Source organism: Falco punctatus, assembly GCF_963210335.1.
Source record: "Falco punctatus genome assembly, chromosome: 3".
In the NCBI taxonomy this organism is placed as follows: domain Eukaryota; kingdom Metazoa; phylum Chordata; class Aves; order Falconiformes; family Falconidae; genus Falco; species Falco punctatus.
Genome location: NC_137582.1, coordinates 71,776,614 through 71,800,597, shown reverse-complemented (window position 1 = coordinate 71,800,597; position 23,984 = coordinate 71,776,614). Strand labels below are relative to the sequence as shown.

Below are 23,984 nucleotides of genomic sequence, written 5' to 3'. Positions count from 1 at the left end.
AAAGGGTGAAACTGCAAGGCGCTGACTTCACTTCACTGAAGCTAACCCTTTTCCTTAACCATAAAAGTGATCTTTTCCAGCTGTTCACTTCATTATTCTAATCTCAGATTTTTCCTCCCTTCACAATCTGTTGAGAATATGAAAAGCCATATCTTTGATGATGGTGGTTAATCCATTATTATGTAAGTGTCAGAAGAAAATTGAATTCATCTCCTTAAGCAATGTAGGAAATAGAAGAGCATATAGAGAGTAACAATGGTTGCTTAACAATAGAGGCATTAAGAATCTTCCCTTTTTTTGGCAATGTATTCATGCCTTTCTTTTAATGCACCTAAAAATCATCCTCCATTCATACTGTCAGGCAACATACCCTTTTCCTGGTTTTCTGCATAGCCTAAAGGACTGTCTTGTACTTGTCTGATCCCTAACTACTATAATAACAAAGACATTCATTATATTATTCCTAAGATCAGACATGGTGATGTTCTCACTATGAGCATTTGCTAAAATGTAAAATAGTGCTAGACAAACATTTTGACTTTTTCATTCTCCTACTCAAAATTATGAGCTAGCAAGCTGGCAAAGGTGAAGCAAGGAAGACCAATCAGCAGTGGCCTAAATCTCTGTTCAAAAGCTTGAAAAATGTCATCCTTTTCTTTTTGTAAGTAATGAATTTTAAATCCAAGGAACTATTTTATCCCCTAATCTTCCTTGCCTAAAAAAATCAGGAAAGAACAAAAATCTCCCAAACAAGTAAGCAGCGTAGTCCACTCAGAACTCCAGACATGAGGGCAAGGTAGGTGATTCACCCACTCTGCTCTTCTGAGACCCCATCTGGAGTATTGCATCCAGCTCTGGGGGCCCCACCACAGAGTGGGTCCAGAAGAGGGCCACAAAATTAGCAGAGGGCTGGACAGCTCTGTTGTGAAGAAAGGCTGAGAGAGTTGGCGTTGCTTAGCCTAGAGAAGAGAAGGTTCAGGGAGACTTCATTCTGGCCTTTCAACATCTAAAGAGGGCTTGAAAGAAAGACACAGAGACTTTTCATCAAGGCCTGTAGAGAAGGACAAGGGGCAACAGTTTTAAACTGAAAAAGGGTGTCTTTAGATTAGATATAAGGAAGAAATTTTTTACAGTGAGGGTGGTGACACCCTGCAACAGGTTGTCCAGAGCAGCTGTGGATGTTCCATCCCTGGAAGTGCTTGGGGTCAGGTTAGACAGAACTATGAGCAAGCTGGTCTAGTGGAAGGTGCCCCTGCCCATGGCGGGAGGGTTAACTAGATGATCTTGAAAGGTCCCTTCCAACCCAAACCATTCTGTAGTTCTGTAGTTGATATACACTCAACCTTAGAAACAAGAAATGAGGCAGGAGGACAGCATGTGAAAGTACCTCATGAGGGGTGGAAGTAGTCTAGTGTTCTTCACCACATTCATCATTATCACTTCCTGCAAGAACTCAGTCTTACAGAGGTTGTTTTGACTCTTCTGAATAAAGTTAAATGTGTTGCAAACTACCAGCAGGAACACTGAAACAGAGCAAGGTCTTAAAAAAAAAGATTAGTCAGGATGAGTTTGGTACAATGCTCTGAGTGATGCTCTGTTTGTGTTGAGAAAGGAACGTACTCTGAAAAATTAGAAAAGGTTCCACTGAATGTACTCTGAATAGTTAGAAAAGATAAGGTGGGCACCTGAAGGAGATAAGGAGACCATCAAGTCAGGAAATCATTGAACAAAGAAAACTGAAAGGTCTACTCCACCTAGATCCCACTTATTGTGAATGGTATGAATAGGTGTCAAAATCAAATGAGTATGTATGTAAAAGATGTTGTGTAACCTCTCACAAAAACTGTATAAAATACCTGACTTTTCACTGAAAACTTTGGAGCTAGTTTGTCCGGTGCGAATCAGCTAGCTCCCCAACACTGCACTAAATAAATACCTTTGCTGCTTAAAGACAAAATTTGTCTCTGAGCAGTTACTCTGTGCCGTTTTGGCATCAATTTGGCAAGGCAGGCAGGAGAACTCTCCATCAGTGCTGGACTCCAGAGGCCTGGGGACCCTCAGGGACCCCAAATGCATCTTCTGTCGGCGAGGCTCCCCTACCCCTCGGCTTCTCACACAGGTGGACAAGGACTTCTGCACAACATAAAAGGTATTTATATTTATTCTTTGTTTTGAATATTTTATTGTCTTAAGATTTGGGAAGCTGAAAACTTCCTTTAGGTTGTCTTAAAATTTGGGGAATTCCTAGAATGTAACAACTGAAATAGTGTTTTGTGTCTTGTTTGTTTTATGTGTTGTCTTGTTACATGTTCAAAAGTAATTCTGGTAATTTGGTAATTCTAGGTGAATAGCTAAAAACTTAACATGCTGCTTAGGACCAAAAACCAAATAATTTGGTTTTTGGCAATTGTTCATTGAAATGCGTACTTTTGTGTGATAATGTGAACTGTCAGTGTTACTGGAGCTGTACGTAAGCGCACAGTACCGTGTAACACACTGTCTGTGTGACCAAGGGCTGCCCGCAGTGCGGTGTGTGTGAGAGACGCAGTGTCACTGTGAAACGAGTGGGGAGCCCCGATCTGATCTGCGTGTCCATGTTCCGCACAAGAGGCCGGCCAGAGATAGACGAAGCGATTGAAAAATCAATTTATGAAGTGCTGGAATGCATAATTAGAAATTAGAGCTGGAGACTGTGGACAAAACATTAAAACTAACATCATTTGGGAAAAGCAGAAACTAGCCTCTGCACTTAGTGTCATAGGTGCTGTCTGTATACTTGAGCAAAGGGTGGCAAGTGGCTAAGATATATTATCTCCTCGCAAAAAAAAAAAAATAAGATCAAGAAATAAGGCTAAATAGAGGTCTTGAACTGTGGTGTGTGTTCTGAGATTAAGTATGGTGCCTCCAGTAATAACTAACACATTGTAGACAAATACCAGACTTATTAGGAAGATGGGGGGCGGACCGAGCTAAGAAATAAATACCAAAACACCCCTGGGATGTATTTTGAAGCATTGGAAAGAATTTGGTGGAATTCCCAGTGGAAATTTGAACAAAAAGACATTTTAAAAATATTGTCAGAATTGGTGGCCTCTGTATACATTAGGTGATGGTGAAAGATGGCCACCTGAAGGAAGTCTTAATTACAACACAAGTTTACAGCTTATGCTGTTTCTTCATAGAGAACAAAAGTGGGATGAAGTAATGTGTGCAGATATGTTTGTGTGGCAGAAGGAGTGCAGGATTAACACCACCCGATCCTTTGATTATGGCTCTGGAAAAGGATAGGGAAAAACTGAGACCTAAACTACAGAGATGCTCTTGTTGAAATTTTTGTGTAAAAAAAAAAAAAAAAGGTCAGGTTGTGGTTCCTTCTGTAGAGCAACCAGAATGAAACACGTTATAAGATAAAAACTTGCACTAATGTAAGACCTGAAGTGGGGGGTGGAGAGTCAAAGACCCTGTGAAAGTGTTAGAGTATTGGGGTGAGTTGTACAAACCCCCATACCCGCCCGAAGGTGCGGCTGAGTCCTGCTGGACGCATGGCAGGGTGTTTGCTGTTTCCCTGCAAAGGAGTGATATGATACGTAAGAACACAGACTTAAAGCAGCAAGGAGCAGATTTGCATTCAGGGTAAGAGGTAAAGCAGAAGTGCTGTTGCAGAGGCAGGCTTGTGTAACCTGCAGAGCAGGAAGAGCATCTCCTGCCCTGAATCCTTCTGATGGTGAGGAGGAGGGGGTTGCTGTTGCTGACAATGGAGCAGAAGGCAACACCTCACCTGAGCTCTTGAACTGGCAAAGGGAAGATGAATAAATATATGGACTGATTCCGAGTATGCCTTTGCTATTGTCTATGCCCATGGAGCAATCTGGAAAGAACGAGGACTACTGACTGCCCAAGGAAAAGCTATAAAACATGCAAAGGAAAACCTACAATTGTTAGAAGCCATCCAACTCCCGACACAAGTGGCTATAATGCATTGTAAAGGGACACCTGAAAGGTAACACCCTTCCAGAAATAGGTAACAGGAAAGCTGATGCAGAAGCTAAATTAGCTGCTGCAAGAAGCAGAGAATTATCAACAGCAGCTCTAGTACAAGAAAAACTAGACACAAATTTCCAGCCGGAATATCAAGAAACAGTCTATAAGTGGATAGATGAAAATGAAGGTAAGCTATTGGACACTGGTTGGGGTCAACTGAAAATGGGACAATTAGTATTGCCAAAAAAACTAGTAAGGCAATTTGTAAAAGCAGAACACAATAAGACTCATTGGGGCTTAGACCCACTTTATCAGCATTTAAGAGTCAGAGTGGCAGGACCAAACCTATTTACCACAAGTAAACAGGTCACATCTCGATGCAAACTCTGTCTAAAAAATAACCCAAATACTGGAACCAAAATACATCAAGGGGCAATAAACAAGGGACAATTCGCAGGTGAAATCTGGCAAATTGATTTCTCTGAACTCCGAAGAAAAGGGGGCTACCGTTATCTCTTGGTTTTAACTGATACATTTTCTGGATGGCCTGAAGCACTCCCTTGCCAAACCAATAAAGCTAATGAAGTAATCTAAATACTATTATAAGAAATAGTACCAAGATTTGGGGTTCCAGCAGTAATCTCTTCAGACAGGGGCTCACACTTTTGTGCACAAGTCATACAAGCAGTAAGTAAAACATTAAAAATCAATTGGCAACTGCATACACCCCACAGACCCCAAGCAAGTGGGCAAGCAGAAAAAATGAACCATCTTATTAAACTTTAAATTGCCAAAATATGCCAAGAAACAAATTTATATTGGTACCAAGCTTTACCTATTGCTCTAATCAGACTGAGGGTCAAACCATGACCAAAAGAGAAGCTAGGCCCATTTGAAATCTTGTATGGCAGACCCTATGTGTTACAAATTATAAAATAGTGAAGCTCTAGATCAAATAGGTAAGCAGTATGTGTATGATTTGTGTTGTAACTGTAGGGAAACAATTAAATAAAAATGCTACAGTAGCATTAGAACACCAGCCTAAGCAACCTGACTATAAACTACATCCATTTAGTTCTTGTGATTGGGTGTATGTTAAGAATTTTTCAGGAAACCCTCTGCAAGAAAAGTGAGACGGACCCTTCCAGGTGTTACTGACTACATTCACAGCAGTACGGATAAAGGAGCAACCCACTTGGATTCACTACTCCCGAGTCAAGAGAACTCCTGAGAAAATTCTGAGAAACCATGGACTTCCAAATGAGGAGGAGCACCTGCTCTCAAACCTTCTCAATGCTGACTCTTGGACTTTTGATCAGTGTAACTTCATCTCAAGCTCCCATTTTAGAATGGCCATGGTCTGATGCGCAATTTATCGAATCACTTCCATGGGTTGGCACACCACTCTTGATGAACCTAGAGTCTAACCCAGGTCTAGCCATTTAAGATTTATCTAACAACAAATCATATACACAACAAGACTGGAATAAGACTCAGAATCTCAGAATTCATTAAAGGTGTTAATATAATAGGACAAGAGACAAAACAAGTCAAGCTAATAGCACCTATGAAAAACCAGTCACTTACATTTAGTCATATGGAAGATATAGACAATAATGTTTGGGGGGGAAAAAAAAAGAAAAAAAAAAAAGGAAGGACCAGTTTCTTGCCTGTGGGGTAGTGTTAAAAAGGATAAAAGAAACAAAGCCCAATGGGAGCTTAAACTGTTGTTTGATCAGCCAGTTTCAATTACGTACTTATGGGCTAGCAAAGACAGAGGTGCTTCTGAAATGTTTATCATTAAGCCTGAAGAAAGTCCTACTACTAAGCCACCTATTAAAGATCACCAGGCTTGGTGGCAACTAGTAAACTTCACCTAAAACCCACAACATGAACAAATTGAAGCATAAGCGCTCACAATTAGTGCAGCAAAAGAACAATCCTTCCTGTTTTGACACCAAAAAGTCATTGTCAGACCCGTGGACCATAACGTCTGGGCAAGTTATGATCAGACCAAAGGCAAATGTCAGTGTATTAGCATTGAGGCATGTATCCCCAGAGAACAACTGGGATACACCTGTGAAAATGCAGCAATAGAGAATGAAGATCTATGTCTAGATATTAAAAAGGGTATGTGTGTACTTCTGAAATGTTTCCACATATTGAAGCCCAATCACAAGTGTTTTACGTAGGAAATGGATGTGCATGTGTTAGAACTTCTTGTGTTAACATTACTATTGATAATTGTCGTGAAAAAGTGTATGGTACCAATTTTTGTATATGTAATTTTACTAGAATTGTTGGCTGTGACTTTGATTATGTTGTTCCTGTAACTACTAGACAGTTAATTGAAGCTGATTATACCCTGTATCATGATGTACCTAAATTACAGATAGGCATGAACATTATTCTCTTTAAAGCAACGCTCAGGCACCCCGACATAGAAAAACTGGTCCAAGAAGTAACCAGAATGGCCCAACGCATGCTTTGGCAGGCAAAACATGACTCTGAAAATACAAAATCTATCTTAGCCAATGCAGAACAAGTAGGAGAACATTACTGGTGGGACATCTTCGCAGGACATTCCCCTAAAGCAACACAAGTATTCCACTATTTAATACATCCCATACTAACCATGTTGGGAGGAATGATCCTTTTATCACTCTTGAACGTCTGTCTGTGGTATAAACTAAATGCCACAGTTAAAAGAACGCAAATAATATGGACAATGATACATGTCTACCAAAGCCTTTTGTCTTTGAAACTTGAGGACAAAAGAATTCATAAGTCTTAAGAAAAGGGGGGAATGAAACAGAACAAGGTCTTACAAAAAAAAAGATTAGTCAGGATGAGTTTGGTACAATGCTCTGGGTGATGCTCTGTGTTGAGAAAGGAACGCACTCTGAAAAATTAGAAAAGGTTCCACTGAATGTACTCTGAATAGTTAGAAAAGATAAGGTGGGCACCTGAAGGAGATAAGGAGACCATCAAGTCAGGAAATCATTGAACAAAGAAAACTGAAAGGTCTACCCCACCTAGATCCCACTTATTGTGAATGGTATGAATAGGTGTCAAAATCAAATGAGTATGTATGTAAAAGATGTTGTGTAACCTCTCACAAAAACTGTATAAAATACCTGACTTTTCACTGAAAACTTTGGAGCTAGTTTGTCCGGTGCGAATCAGCTAGCTCCCCAACACTGCACTAAATAAATGCTTAACTCTCTCTGAACAGTTACTCTGTGCCGTTTTGGCATCAACACATGCACTATTAATGAAGTGCCAAAACTGGAAGCCTCGTTAGAGAGAAGCTTGAGTAAGGAGTCCATAATTAGTCCGCATTTTCTTTAAACTCATTTCCTCTTTCTGCATAGTGAAGACAGCATTTGGAAAAGTGACCAGATTGACAGCCCCAGGAAGAGACTGTCGACAGAGGCAGTGGAAGTTTCCACATGGTGCCTTGTCAATGTGGCTCACTGGGAGAAATGGCTCCCAGGGACAGTGAGAGTCATGGTTTCAAGCCTCATCTGCACAACAGAAAAATTCCAGTACCTTAGAAAAGGCATCAGCAAAATGCACAGCTGAAGCAGATTAAAAAAAAACAGTGTACAAAGGAAAGAGTATGTTCTGCAACGTTGCAGAAAACCCAGGTTTTGGCAAAACCTGCTTGGTTTCCTGGATTTTAAAGGTAGGCTGTGATTCTGCTGTTCCATATTCCAGCTTAGGTCTTTTTCTGGTCCAGCTACCTGTGACATCTTCTTTTCCCTGCAGAGAAATTTCCCTTGTCTCACAGTTCAGTGAATCTAACAGGAGAAATTTCTGACCTGACAGAAATTGTTGTAACAATTGCTATTCTATATTGAATATTTATTGTTACAATAAAAACAATAAATTGCTTTTATTTTTCTTACAGTTGATACTAAGGTTCTCAGTTCATTCTGCATTTCACTACTTTTCTAGTGAAAAAACACTGAAAGTTCCCAAATATCTCCTTATTTTTCATGTCAGGATGTTAATTTTCTTCTGTATTTCCACCTAGCTCCCCACTGAACAATTCTGGAGATGGAGTTCTAGAGCACTTTATATGCAAACAGGCCTAGTAGCACTGGAGAAAGTGAGCTATTTGCATAATCAACAGTGAGCCCTTTTAAGGCAAATTCCTACTGAGAAGCAGGAACTGCCTGAATAAGGACAACACCATGCTTCTCAAGATTTTACCTAGCGCTTAGGATACTTGTGTCTGCCATCAAAACTGTGTGGCTCAGGAGATAGATTACCGAAATAATTAACCATGAAAATGGAGAGGACTACAGTCAAAAGTAGCTACAACTATAGGTACACAAAAGCCTCATCTGTTTCAAACTATCTTTGAAAGTAGAGTACACATTCATGTGATCTCTAAGGACAGTCATAAGAGCTTATGCACCACCATTAACTTCTTACCTTCTGGAAAGTAAGCAACATGCTAAGAAATCCTGAATTATTCATTAGCTTCAGAGCCTCTGTCCATGATGGTTTCACACATGGGCGTTCTTGATCAGGTGTTACTGAGTCTATTTTCCTTTGGAATAAAAGTAGCACACAATCCATAATTCGCATTATCAAGTGAGGAGGTTTACCCAGTTTGCGAACAGTTGCAATGTCAGAAGGTTTTATTGTCTGAAAAATTAAAAAGAAAAGAATCCATCTATTTAAGCAATCACCTGATGGTAGCGAAAGATGTTTTTTGGGAGGACTGTATGCAATTGCAGTTTTGCAGGTCGTTCAGAAGCAGTACTGCAGAAAGTCTTAAAGAGTACCACTCAGTGATTGCTTTACTACCTGACAGTAGAGGAGGTACTGCCCATCTTACATCTCCACTGCCTCAGTTTTCAGGACTTTTTCTACAAGGATTAACAGGTCAGTGCTAGTCCTTTTATTTTTTTTTTCCCAAGCCAGAAGCATAAGCCATATTAATACAAATAACAATCGTTAGCTACATGCTGATTCTGACCTGCAAAGCTGCCTCAGCTTCTTCCAATGCAGGTCTCGCAGCTTCAAGCTTCTCTTCTGCAGCTGCTTTATCAATGGCAATGTCATCCACAATAGCCTGAGCCTTGTCTTTTACCTTCTGCACCTGCATTTTCACCTTTTCGGCAGCCTGGGCTTTCATAGTTACTTCCAATAAAACTTCATCAGCTTTTTTTGAAGCTACAGCCAAATCTTTCTCCTTTGTCACCAACTCTTTGGAGAGCTGATTTACTGAAACCTCAGCTTCCATCAGTTTTGCAAGACCTGTGTTGAATAAATTCCATTTTAGCAACAGGAAGATTATTAAGAGAGAAACCTCAGTGGAGCAATCTGCAAACTTAAAATAAGTGAACCCATTGGTTGAACACCAAAATTAAGCAGGGGTAATATTAGTTTGCTATTTCATTTTTCTTTTCTTTTTTTTTAAATGAGTAAAAGTCTTCAGAATCTGTCACTTGATCACTTGCTTATATTCTATATATGAGGGCCACTAAACATTAAATGCATATATTGAAAAGCATTAAGCATTAGTATTGTGAATGGCAGTGCTAAGAATTATGTGTGAAATTTCAGAAATCCATAAGACCATAAGAAGTACTAGACTGTACTCACCATACAAAACAAAAAGGAGAAACCTGGCCTCCAGAGCAATACAAGTGAAGGCACAAGGAGACTAGGCTGACCTTCTAAATTCAACATTACATGAAGGTCCAGATCAGAAGGGGGTAAAAGAAACTAAAGATTCTTGAGCAATGCAATGCTCCAACATTTTTATCAAACAGTGAGAAAATCACCTAGAAAAGCTCTAAGTATAAAAATTTTGATATATAAATACATACATCTAAATGTAAATGCATCACGGAAATCTTTTTAACCCTCAAAATAAAGCACATATGTTCCTTCCAGGCACCCAGCCACCTTCTACCTATGGACATACATGTACATAGATCAGTTCTACAATTGGTAACAGTGGAAGAAGAAACATTGTCAAGTTCGCATTTACTTCCAGACATCATTCAGTTTCAGAAACTGTTTAAATGTTTAGTGTGTATGACCTTGTGCAGTGCAGTATTTCGAAAATTTTACATTTGGCATATAACTGTTTCTTTAAAAGATTCTTCAGAGGGACTGAATCTGAACATTTACTTACCTTCCCTCAGAATTTCTTTTAGCATGTTTAAATATGAGAACTAGGATCTCAGTTGTTCCTTGGCATGCATATATGTCAAAGCAGTAGTTTCAGGTATTTTAACTGCTAACTCATACTACTTTCAAAACTCATCTGCAATCTGCAACATTCATAAAGTTAATTAAATAAAACCTCTGCATATTTTGTGATCATACACAACACAGCTGAAAACATGAGTCTGCTTCCAGTGACTCACAATTTAAATCCATACTTTTGCCTTCTTTTGCTCAGATTCTTCTCACCTTTTTAAAAACAAATAAACAAACAAAAATCAAACAGATTTTACAGTACCTGTTCTCATGCGTTCAGACAAACTTCCAAGATTGGTAAACTTCTCTTTGTAAATAGTTTTGTAGCCTCCAATGAAAGACAGGTAAGATTTTGGAGTCACAAATGTTCGTCGCCTATATCGTTCGAAGTATTCAACACATTTTTCAGCTACAATATCTTGAAATGTTCCCATGGTGTTAACAACACTCTGTTTCACTTCATCTGTGCACTCAATATGGTAGGAAACTAAAAAATGCTGTGCAACTGCTACAAGAGCATCTTTAGGCCAGCACTGGAACCAGTCCATGGTACAGCCTGAAATCAGACCTGGAAATTTGAGTGCACGAGTTCTGAATTTTTCCCCAACAGGAGAAAAACAAAGAACCACATGAAGGTTGTTACGAACTCGAGCAAGAAAGTAATTATAAAGATTTTCAGCAGTGGGAGTACGTCTTGGGTACTCCTTCTTCATTGCCAGTATCAGGTCTTGTGTGATTTCACCTATTTCATCTCGTGTAAAAAGATTTGAGACTTCACCTGAAGCCAAGACATTGTTCATGTACTCAAGAAAAGATTCATCTCTGATTTCATTGTCTGTGAATATAAAGACAATGCTCTTTCCTTTTTGCCCAGCAGTGCGGTACAAGATTTTCAGATCATCCAAAAGGTTGTTGGTGGCATATGTTCTGAGATAGAAAAGGATTAGAGAGGGAACAAAAATTACAGACCATTTTAAGAGATATCTATCATCTGGCTCAGTTTCCTTAAGGCAAGAAAAAAATCTACACAAGAAATTAATTCCATATCTCCTGGTTTCAATTTTTAGGGTTTTTTTCTTAAACATTTTCCTAAATAGAATGATCAGTAGCATAAATAACGGGAAAGGGAGTGAAATCACAGAATAATGTACTGGAAAAAAAAGATGGTAAAAGCAATACTATGTCTAATGTAATTATCATGTGCTGCTTTGCATCCCTACAGTTTGCAAATGCAAATTCTCTATTAGAACTGCAGGTTAATACAGCTGGATTAAGTTGTCAAGTAGGTTCTGATACTTGTAACCATTATGTAAATACAGCCGGATCATCTTCTGAAAATATTGAAAGCAGGTTAAAGGAAAACATTAAGAGACAAGAAAAAGCAAAATTAAGGTTTGTATTGTGTTATTTGGTTTAACTGAAATTAAACCCCAGAAATTATGCTTGAGCATTATCACTTGGGCTGATAACTCTGCTGCAAATTGGAGACCCTGACTGGTTCTTGCTATACACCTCTTACAGCTGATGCACACAAGCAAGATTCAGATGAAGTCCATGCAAATTCAACTACAGGTTTCAGATTATGGAATATAAAATCAAGTAAAGTAAGGTTAATAAAATGGCAGATTTTGTCTGTTATGTGCTTAGTCAATTAAAGCTGCAATTAGGAACCTCTTTTCTTGGAAACTGGTTTCTTATTTCCAAAAGTCTCTTCAAAGTCCTTGCAATACACAATGACCATTTTCCAGTGTTTGAATACTCTATTTTTATATTAAGTATGCAATATAGAAAGTCTCCCAGTCCTCTTCCAGCTCCATCTTACCACTGCTCTATAAGTACCCCTAATGCAAGCATCGCAGAACTTGTAAAACAATCTATCTCTGCAGTTTGCATGTGTCAGCTACAGCTATATAGTGATTTGTGGTCTTCCAATAAGAATACAAGATTTTCTCTAAGTCAGAATAGCAGTCCATCTAGCTCAATACTCTTAATACCAGCAATGGAAACTCTTACTTAGAAAACATGAGCCAGCATCCACTCTTCACCGCTCATTTCTTTCTTCCCCCCTCCCTATTCATAGCCAATATATTAGAAATGTTAGAAGGAATGTTCATCCTGTTCTCTAAGTATCCATTTATGAACCTGCTGATATTCTCCTCCTCCACAGCCTCCTGTGGCAAGTTACAGAAGATGACTATCTGCTTTGTAAATACACATTTGCAGCTACCTGCTTTTAGCCAACCTCCAGTTAGCTTCAGCAAACGAACCTTTCTTAAGTGACTGAAATATTTGTTTGCCTTATTAATACATTTTGAATCGTGGAAGTCTAAGGAGTCTATTCTGTGACTTCATACTTTTTTTCTTTCCCTCCTTTTTTCTGTTCCCACTGTTCCTTCCTTTTGTTTCTGGGACACAAGAGGAGGCTGTGATATGTCTTTCTTTCCTTTCATCAGAAACCTCATAGCATTGTTCAAGGACCTGACATATCTCTCTAATGAAGATTTCTCAATGTGTTGAATAATTTTCAGAGTGGAATATAAACTGCTAGCCCTCAGTGCTTACCCCTGTTAACCCTATGTTGAAAGAGAAACAGATAGAAGGCAGTAGTTACTCCCAGTCACTTCAAAATTCTACAAATTCCTAAATTCCAGCATTACAAACTGTTAAGTCATTGATAGCAGTTGTAATAATACAGTCTGGGTATATAATCACCTATAGAAAAAGTTATTATATGTCCTGGCCATCAGCATTTGCCCACTATGCCGAACACACCAGCAGATTATTGTTATCTTTAGCAGAAAATGGTATTTTAGTGGGATTTCACAAGGGCAGATTGCGACTCAAATGCTGAAGGAAAGACAGATTTGTCAATAGCATAAAAGCAGCAAAACACAGATCCAGGATCTGTCATCTATAGACCATGCATTTGCACAAATGGTTTTGATCAAAAATGTAGTTTACAATGAGAGATAAAATGTTTGACAGGTTTGCAATTCTTTAAGTTGATTGTGAGACAATAATTTCTATGGCAAATTAAGGAGTAAATGGCTATGTACACCGCATTGTGTTACCTTGTTAAAGTAATTTGAAAGCTCTCATATCCAGCAATATATGATGCTAGTCTCGTCAGACTCTGTTTTCCAGATCCACCCACACCCACCAACAATGCATTTCCTTGTGGAGTACGAATAATCCGTGATATTTTAATCAAATGGATGATTGCATCCTGTGTATTGAGAGAAAAGGGGATGAAAAGAGGAAAATAATATAATGTATATTCAACTAGAGGCACATCACCAAGCATCTGCCTCTTAACAGCTAGATGACTTCTCTGGAGCCTATGCCAAAGATTCAGTCCTGTACTCATCAAAATCAACCTGAGATTTCCCTCTGACGTCAGTGGGCAGCAGGGCTAGATCAAGAGAAATGTCCTGGTATCAAGCTCCTATGAAGCAATGTCATATTCAGTGCTTGTATTCAGCAGAGGTGAGGGCATGCTCCTTAGGGGACACAAGGAAAAGTAGAAACACTCTCCCCAACCTTTCAACTGAAGTATTTACAGGCTCTCTAAAGAGGCTTCCAAAAGTAAAAATAGAAGTACAATATAGACATTTCTTACTCAACTGCTGTATTTATCTTAGAGCAAGAATTAATCTGAAATGCCCTACAAATCTACCAAACCACCCAGTCTAGAGCTGAAGAAAGCACCACGCATCAAGAGACCTTTGAGAAGGAGGTAACTTTCAGAGATGCAAGATGTGCAAGATGCAAGATGAAGATCACAATGTGCACTGTAGAAACAAATGAGAGTTGCGCTTTGCATTATGCAAGGCAGGAGAAAGAAAAGATGGGGAACTACAAAGAGATGAAATAATTTGTGGGAGATAGTAGCATGGCTTTATAGAGTTTATTTGTAAGGCTTGTTGGATACAGGGCTAGCCATTCTGAGCTATCTCCAAAACAATTTGACAGAAACATACAAAATCCATGTATCAGCAGGTGAAAAAGGCCAGGCGCTTTCTATATTAACATAATCACAGGCACTAATACCTTGAAAAATACTAAATCCATCTTTGATCCTCTGATGGTTTCATTGTACTGTTGCATGAACATCTGTAATCGTTCAGCCAAATAATCCAAAGATGGGATAGGCTCATAAATTTTAGGAGCCTTCAACTCTGCATCATCAGGTTCATCTCCAGTAGCTTCTGGGACGTCACGCAAGAAATCCACAAAGTACAATTCTGTAGATTTATCTTCAAATAGATTTTGGCCATGTTCTGCAGAAGCAATCTACAACAATACATTAAGCATTGCTTTAGTTATGAAACCGTTCATTAGTCTCTTTCTATGGCAAATACTGGAACACTATTTGCCTACCTTTTTCATCATATCTTCAAACCAGTCTTTATCACTTTGGCTGATGAACCTGTCTGCAATAACACGTCTGCATTCATGCTGGAACAAGGCTACCAAAACACTGATGCTCTGGCAGACTTCAGAAGTAACTGTAAGTATTCCTTGCCAAATACGACTGAGGTCTCGTAAATTAAAGACGTAATGAAATTTAGCTGGAGTTGGTAACATCTACAAAATAATGTCATAAGCTATATTCAAATAACTACTAAATAAAAATATTTTCTATCTAGTATTAAATTAATATGGAAATTTTCACAAACTTTGAAATTAATATTGCATTAAAGCACAAACACATGCTTGACATTTAAAAGGCAATGGTAAAAATCAAAAAATAACAACAGCAATGACCAGCTCTTTAATTTCACATAGATTTCATTCAAGTTTCTTTGAGTCTTTCAAGTCCCAGGAACATGCACTGAAGGGTAGCCAAGACAGGTTAGTTAATGATAGCGTTGAAGGCCACAGTGAAAATGTCAGCATTGCTTAACTTCTGATGCTGCTCCTGCCCTTTCTTCCAGATCATTTCTGCCACTCTTTTGTCCTTTCCAAGAAGATGTGAGGAAAAGTTCATGAGGAAAAGGAAAAGGAGATGAGGAAAAGGAAAAGGAGATGAGGAAAAGCAAAGAAAAGGGAGCAGAAAAATGAGAAAAGAGGATATGAAAAAACAAACAACTTAGCAAAATCTACATTTTCCCTATAGGCAGTTAATTTGTAGTAATAAGCACCGTTTCTGTTGAAGATACTGGCAACGGTTGACTGGTTAACAGTTTCACTCTCCCTATTTCTCTGTGCTAGCAAAGTTTATGACTACAGTTGAGGTTTTGGGGAAATTCTGAACAACCTTTTCTGGAGTAGAAAATACCATTTGCTAAATCCTTGACTACCCCTATCTTTCCACCATTCTCCCCTGCTTTTTTTTTCATTATAAGATGAAATTTGACACACATTTCTATCCTGTTAATTTTACTTTTAACTCTTCAAATTTCATTCTACACATAAATTTTATTTTCTATTTCAAAGCAAAATTTGTTAGGAATTGCAGCTAGATGTTTTTACAATTTTTTTGAAATAGAAGAAGTAAATATTTAGGAATTACCAAATATCAGATTTTGTTTGTTTTGAACTGATTCCACCCCCCACCAAATTTGACTTCTTTCCTTTAACTCAGATCTTTAAAGTTTCTCACAACCCCAAACATCTTTACAGAAGATACCTCTCTAATTTTTAATTTATGGTTCCTTAGGCCTTTGACATTTTCTCAAGCAGAAGACATCTAAATATTCCTACCAGCTATACTTACTATATTATATTTATATAATGTAATTCTTATATTTGCTATAGAAGGCAGTGCATATGATTATGGTTTTAGTCAGCTAATCAGGTGCTGATAGCAACAAATGCCGAACAGAGGCATCAGCCAGCAGTTACACATACAGGTCATCGCTTCACAACATGAAGTGCAACCACACGATAGTACAAAACACCTAGGTCTTGTTACTTTGCCATGGTACAGATGTTTCAAAGTCTTCTTAACAGATATAATTTTACCTTTGCTTTTGTTGCTTGCCAAACCTTTTGAGTTGTAGATACCAATGCTGAGGCCAGTTTACATACTTCTGCAGGGAAACACCGTTGTTCACAGAAATAGCCTTCAGCTATTGTTCGAAATATTTTGTCAATAGAGGAACTGGAAGGCAGTGTGCAGTTGTAGATGGTGAAATGGCGTTTCAGGCGCTGTGGGATGTCATTCCGACCTCCCCCAGGATGAATCATAGCAGCTACAAACTGGATGTCAACAACATTCGTGAATTCTCCCGGCTTCTCCAAATTATAGAAACCTTTCTGTTCCATCAGCTGCCTTACAATCTCATTGGTGATCTTGTTATTGCCAAAAAAAAAAAAAAAAAAAAAAGAAGCAACGGAGTAATTAGGTGTTTCGGGGATCTCATTTAAAAAAACGAAAGATGAAATCTCCAGTATAATAAATTAGTAGACAGAAGGAAAGATGCCTCTTATCTTTCTTAATTTCACATATTGTGCTGGGCACTTTAGCAATTTAGAAAGCCATGCAACACAGTACCAAGTGCTCTGATGCAGTGGATTGGCTGCATGTAAGCTTCATGTGCTAAGCAGTTGTGGACATTAGGTCAGACATTCAACTGGATTTCCATAATACTAATCTAAGAAAATTCAGCACTTCACAGTTTCAAGCCAGGCTCTATATTCAGACTGACACAGGCACATAGTGACAAAGAATAGCTAGTTTAGCACAAAGTATAGTTATAGAGGCAGTGAGAGAACAAGATTACAGAGTTATACTGGGAGCAGGAAAATTACTTTTTATCAGCAGTAATTTTTTTGAATCTAAGTCAGATTTTAGAGTATAGATCTATAAGTACTGATTTATCAATACCTCAAGACATCCTGCTAGTCTTGGATGTCAACAGTGATGTTAGATTTCACTTAATAATAACTGTACTTTAAAGTCCAGAATGGATGGAAGAAGGAAAGAGTCTCTGATTGCTTCTTGGATTTGCATGCTTCCTTTCCCAGCATGGTTCTTAGTACATATGGTTTGGAAATTCTGCAAGCTCTCTATGTAACCAAGACAAAAAGCTTAAAGGCTACAATGATTGCACCAAGTGGCTTGATGCTGACCCTAATCTTTTGGGACTGACAGCTTACTACTCTTGGCAAAAACTGGATTGGGGAAATTGCTTTTAGTAGATGTACTTGATCTAATCCACATTATGATACCTTTTTCCTAAACTTTCCTACTTTTGCAACCCACAGATCAGCAATGGTAAGACCACCGGTTCTCAAATGTTAACATTTTCTTTTTACCTGATCACCCCACTCATTAATCACAGGCATGTTGATGTCATCAATAAAGACAGTCATTTTCTTCCCTGCTGGAGGACCGTATGTGGTGCCCATTCTTTTATCTATGTAACTTTCTATGCTCCTTTGGAACATAGTTGGCTGAGTTGCAGAAGAAAAGTTTAGGCATTTGGTCAAGTGAACATCAGGGTCATACTTGCTTGTGTAATCCTGCAAGATAAACCCAATTTTTAGTAAAGTGCACCAGTAACTCCAAATGAATTCAGCCAAAAGGAGGTGTAGATGGTTGGCAACCCTGCAAAAATCAGACATCTACAAACAGTTCTGCTATTAACTTCAAAATCTCAAAAAGCAGTTTATTTAAGATAAATATACCATCTCCAACCTGAAATTCAAAAAAACTCTGTTATTGTGTCTAAGTGTTAAAATTTACAAGCTTTTAACAGACTTCCCTAAGCATTACAAGTAGACATGTGACAACTTAAGATGCAAATAAACTTTGCATTAGCAATTGTCAGGGTTTTTCTAAATTCAAGCTGTTAGTGATGATCTGTTATAGCAGGAAGGAGCAGCAAGGAACAAGTGAAAAAACAAATCCTTTTTCACATTTACACTACAGCATCATATCTTACAACAAAAGCAGTGTAAAGGAATGGAAGTGTAAAATTAAACACAGCTACATCACATTTACTGATAGTTATCCTCTCTTAATGAAGAAAGGAATCCTGGGGTTTGATGATACATACAATTCCCATAGCTACTGAGGATGCCCTAAAGCAATAAGGTTCCATTTTTCTTATTTAGTGAGGTTTCACAATAGAATCAGAAAGAAAAAGATGTAACCCTGGAGTCCCACCAAGGTGCAGATATAGATATAGCTATATAGCATGAGAAATATTTTGTTTAGCAAGAGTCCTGTAACATAAAAATAGTGTTAAAAATTCCAGATTTCCAACAGTATTTCTTTTTAAAGATTCACTTCTTTTGCAATGATGACAAAGTTGAATATCATTTACATCTTATCTTTATAACAGGATTGACTAGAAGTGTTCCCATTTTGGTATGTCAGAAAAATAAACCTGTATCATTTCTGGTAACTGCTCTAAGAACAACTCCAGTGAGACACACACTCTGTGTGACAACAGAAAGAAGATACAACTAAGGCCTCACAAATATTTTGATGAATATTGTTAAACTGTTAATTTTGTTCATACAATGTTGATAGAATGATATCAGTTTAAGAAAAGGTGCCCTTCAGAAATAGGAGTTTCTCAGACATCACACAAATGACAGTCTACATATGCAAAGTATATGCAACAGTCCTGTATTTGGTGAATACTCTTGACTGCTGATGGGTTGGTGCAGGACACTGCTCAGATCTCTCCTTGGGACTCCAACAGTTTGTACAAAACAAGTGTACTGTGTGCAGATGCCCAGGTGCTGGCAGCAGAAGCTGTGGGACAGTCCTTTGCAAAAAGATGGGGCTTCCCCACACCAGACATAGCTGGTACCACCAGTTGGCTCCAACAGACCCACTAGAGCCACTCAGCCTGTGTAAGAAAGGGCAAAGTGCTGCCTGGCAGTTGAGAGAAGCGAGAAAAAATGTGAGCGAAATAGCCCTACAGACACCAAAGTGAGAGTAGAAAGAAGTGCAGGAGATGCTCCAGGAGACATTCCCCAGCAGCCCATGGAGAAGACCATCATGAAGCAGGTTATCCAAAGCAGGTTATCCTGCTGCAGCCCATGGAGGACCATGTAGAAGCAGACAGCCACGCTGCAGCCCCTGGAAGTTCTCATGCCACAGTAGGTGGATGTGCTCTGAAGAAAGATATAGTACATGGAAAGCCCACATCAGAGCAGGCTCCTGGCAGGAGCTGAGACCTGTAGAGAAGAGCCAATGCAGAAGCAGATTTTCTGGCAGGACTTGTGACACCGTGGGGGGCCCACGCTGGCGCAGTCTGTGCCTGAAGGACTATGCCCCATGGAAAGGACCCGTGGTGGAATAGCTCATGAAGAACTGCAGCCATGGTAAGGACCCACACTGGAGCAGTTCATGAAGGACTGATCCTGTGGAAGGGACCCCGCATGAGAGCAGGGAGCAGCATGAGGAGTAAGGAGTGGCAGAGAGGAGCTGTTGTGGACTGACAACAGCCCCCGTTCCCCATCCCCCTGTGCTGCTTGGAGGGGACAAAGTAGAGAAGTTGGGGATGAAGAAGTGAAGGTGAGCCTGGGAAGAAAGAAGGGGTGAGGGGAGGGTGTTTTTACTGTTGTGTTTGGTTTTCATCATCCTATTTCATTTTTAATTAGAAATACATTAAATTGATTTTCCCCAAGCTCTGTTTTGCCCATGATGGTAACTGGTGAGTGATCTCCCTGTCTCTGCTTCAACCCTTGTCCTGTTGAGGAAGGGTAGGGAACCAGCAGCTGGGTGGGGGTCTTGCAGCTGTCAAGGTCAACCCACCGCAACTATGAATACACAACCATTCAAAAAACGCACTTGTCTATTATCCATTACGGCATGTCAGAATCTTTACATGGTAATGGTAATATTCCACAGTACATAAATGAGAATAATCTTTGAAAAAGAAGAGATTATTTCATGGGATGATTTTTGTTAGTTAAACTGTCAGAGAATTTTCAGCTCTACCATACCAATTTCATGTTAAATTCTGGATCTTTTGCAATTCATGAATTAATAGTACAGAGAGTAAAGGTCTTAAATAACACTGTTCTAAGTTCTTTATTTTGATATACACTGATGTCTTACTCAGTGCTGAAGATTACTTCAGATTAATTCAGATTACTATCTGGAGTGTTCTATATAATATTTTTTTTTACTTTTTCATGAAACCAGCTGCTTATATCTGGAAATTTCTTTTCCACGAAGTCTAGTAAAGCAAAATTCTACAGAAGGTGAAAGCAGAAGGGGAACAGTTGTGAAGGCCACTAACTTTCACTCCTAACCTTAAATGAGATCAAATATCTCTGGCATTATGCTCCCTTGTGTAAGGAACATCCTCTGCTCTATAGAATAGACATGAAGTAAGCAACTCCTAGGAATCAGCTCCAATTATTTTTAGGGACAGGAATGACAGCTGAAGGCTGGAGGTTGCCAGTATCTGGCCAAAATCCAGTATGCAGAATATCAGGACCACCACCCAGACCCCGCCTCTTCACTCTGCTGAAATAGTTCTCCAGCTGGTGCCAGGAACAGAAGTTGACATTACACCGGCATGCATGTTGGCATCAACAGCTAAGCTGAAAAAGCAGTATTAATGGTGGCTGGCATTGTTACAACTCCCTTTATGTCAGGGCTCAGAAAGCACATGGCTGGGGGATGCAAAATGGCTCCAGATTTTAAGAAAGCCAAAGGTCAACTTAGGCCAGTATTTCTCAGTTACTCTCAATTTCAAGACCTCTACAAATCCTCCAGTGGAGGTACAAATGCCTGCATGGCAAATTCAGCTGTCCCAACAGCAGATCAGTTTTATTTAGCTGCCTCTCATTGATCAAAGAGTTCACAGATTCCCCTGGAAATCACAGACACTATGCTGAAAACCATAACACTTGCATTTTTTCAAATAAGGGATGCCAAGCTTGGTATGACCTCTGGGTTTGTTCAGCCTTCTGATTATTGGCTCTTCTGTAGTAAGGTGTTATTTTTTTTAAGTGTCATATGATTAATCTGCACCATTTTATGAAATGGAAAGTATTTGTTCATTTAATAGAAATCCTATTATTATTTTCTTCTATAGAAAGAACATGTCATTTTCAGTGAAGGAATAAAGAAAGCAAATAATAAACACTAAATTCACCTCTGAAAAAATCACCCTGGGTAAAGAAGGAAGTTCTTTATTTCTCTTCAGTTTGGCTCGTGAAGAAAGTCTGTGCAACAAGGGTGTACAAAAGATCAGTTCACACACAGCACCACTAACAAAGCACAGAGAAATAAAAAATCCTCCAAGGATCAATATTTTCTTAGCAACATCTCCAGTTTGACTTCTCAAAAGAAAAGCAAGTGTAAGAAAGAGCATTTATCACATGACCTTGTGGCCATGGTTAGCAAAGTTTAAAAGAACCCTTTATACTAAATTATAGATTCTAAGGAGTTTTTGCTTGTAGGCCATGTGAGTACCAACAAAATACCTCAGTGAGAATGCTAGTACATAATCTGAAGAAAAATCAAATTACTTTTACACTTCAATTTAACATGTCTGCCAATGTCAGTTATTGCAATGTTATCATACAAAGATATTATATGTTTTTCCATTCCACCTACCTTAATCATAACTGTTTTGGCTGTTCCCTGTTCCCCAATTAGCAGAACAGCTTTTCCTTGCCTCATGATAGCGTGCATTAGAAAGTTTGTTCGGACACTATCTACATTTGGAACTAGAATGGAAGTATATTCTGGTACTGAATCCTTAGGGTAAATATATTCAGGGACCTGCATAAGAAAGACACGCAAAAAGTCTGAGACTTTCTACCTGCCCACACAATCATTCTGTATCAGAAAACAAAACCAATGGACCTTATAAAATGTATATGAGCAAAACTTTTTCTTTTTGAAAGCCAGGCATCCATTTATAATTAAACAGTATCTTGCCAAGCTTTTCTAAAAGGATGTTAGACTAACAGGGTATTTTCATTCTCCGTTACATGAAGAAAGCTTTTATTTGCTAGGAGTTCTTAAATCGTGGGGTGATAGAGAGTAGACAAAACTAAGATCACTTCTGTTTTACTTCCAAAGCTATTTCAAATGCACGTTACTAATCTCTGCCAGAGACTTTTATGAAGAACAGAAAAAAAATTCAAAAAAGAAACTTTTGATCATTTGGTAGGGCTAATCTTCCTAACCTAACTATGCAGGGTCTTAAATAATAAAATAATGTGCCTCTTACCAAACACATCATTCTTGTATAATCATTAAGAAACCTTAGCATGTCACAGCATACGAACCTTCTTTGCCCAGTGCTCCCACTGGCCACAAGCATTGATACCAAATTCAAATATGGTTTCTTCTCCAGTCACAGATGGAAGTTCTTTCACTGCTGAGTGCTTCCGTAGGAACAGCTCCATTTTCAGCCTGTCATCTGGTTCCAAAAGAGCTCCAGCTGACCACATTACAGCAAAAATGAACAAGCGAGCAATATGTTCTTCACTGAGCTGTTTCTCATCTCTGTCGGACAATAAACCCTACAAAGCAGACACAATATGTAACTATTGCCCTCCTAGAACAATGTCCCAGCATCAATAAGAATGAGAGAGAGAAAAAATGAATGCCATATCTACCTGTAGGAGGTCAATAGCTTGTTTGATGTACATACATTCTAAAATTGGCATTTTTGGTGTCACAGCAGAGAAAACAAAATCTATCACATCCTAGAAAAGAAAAACACCATTTAAAGAATCTGTTGACCAGTTTCAATGGTATGATTTATTCTTAGAAGAGACCAATTTCTTAATTTCAAATATATTCTAAACTTTATTCCAGTTTTCTCCGTTTATAGGATTATAAACATTCAGACCTAGATCATGAAATTTTGCTAACAATAACATATTAGAAAAATAACTCTGATGTACCACAGTCAGCAGAATTATTCATATGCGCTCTATACAACAATTTCTTGAAGAGCTATTTGAAGAATGCTTTTCAGTTACATCAGGGATCTGCCATTTGTTCTCTCTACTGGAGATTTTAATCTGCCATTGCCATTTTCATAGTAGGAAGAACACTAGAATCACTGTAATGATATGTATATAATGCACAACCTTGCCACTATACCTTTGTATCTATCTGATCTGTTCTGACTGCACCATAATGTACCTGTTCCCCTTGAAACCAGGATTCCACCCTCAGTAAGTTTGTAGACAACACCAAGCTGGGAGGGGAGTGTTGATCTGTTTGAGGGCAGGTGGCTCTGCAGAGGGGTCTGGACAGGCTGGACCAATGGGCCAAGGCCAGTTGTGTGAGGTTTAACAAGGAGAAGTGCCGGGTCCTGCATGTGAATCACAACAACCCCACACAGTGCTATGGGCTTGGGGAAGGGTGGCTGGAAAGCTGCCTGGGGGGAAAGGACCTGGGGGGGTGGGGGGGTGGGGGACAGAGGTGGGCAGCCGGCTGAACACGAGCCAGCAGTGTGCCCAGGTGGCCAAGAAGGCCAACAGCATCCTGGCTTGTATCCCCCACAGTGTGGCCAGCAGGGCAAGGGCAGTGATCATTCCCCTGTGCTCAGCACTGGTGAGGCCCCACCTCAAATCCCGTGTTCAGTTCTGGGCCCCTCACTGCAGGAGGGACATTGAGGTGCCGGAGCGTGTCCAGAGAAGGGCAGCGAAGCTGGTGAAGGGTCTGGAGCACAAGTCTCATGAGGAGTGGCTGGGGGAACTGGGGTCATTTAGCCTGGAGAGGAGGAGGCTCAGGGGGCACCTTATTGCTCTTTACAACTACCTGAAAGGAGAGGTAGGTATTTTCTCCCACATAGCAAGCAATAGGACGAGGAAATGTCCTCAAGTTA

General features: G+C 39.2%; 1 protein-coding gene across 1 annotated transcript in view; it reads right to left on the bottom strand.

Annotated features, from left to right (window-relative positions):
* The window catches only part of LOC308060176 (dynein axonemal heavy chain 5-like), a 177,840-nt gene that overhangs the window by 68,825 nt on the left and 85,031 nt on the right, over positions 1 to 23,984 (bottom strand). The window contains exons 46-56 of the mRNA XM_080378560.1: positions 22,762 to 22,851; positions 22,429 to 22,665; positions 21,749 to 21,916; positions 17,473 to 17,679; positions 16,177 to 16,506; positions 14,590 to 14,796; positions 14,260 to 14,502; positions 13,281 to 13,435; positions 10,472 to 11,136; positions 8,975 to 9,255; positions 8,425 to 8,640 (exon numbers count right to left, since the gene is read on the bottom strand). Coding sequence (XP_080234686.1) covers positions 8,425 to 8,640; positions 8,975 to 9,255; positions 10,472 to 11,136; positions 13,281 to 13,435; positions 14,260 to 14,502; positions 14,590 to 14,796; positions 16,177 to 16,506; positions 17,473 to 17,679; positions 21,749 to 21,916; positions 22,429 to 22,665; positions 22,762 to 22,851 — 2,799 coding nt within the window. The remainder of the gene's footprint in view (positions 1 to 8,424; positions 8,641 to 8,974; positions 9,256 to 10,471; positions 11,137 to 13,280; positions 13,436 to 14,259; positions 14,503 to 14,589; positions 14,797 to 16,176; positions 16,507 to 17,472; positions 17,680 to 21,748; positions 21,917 to 22,428; positions 22,666 to 22,761; positions 22,852 to 23,984) is intronic.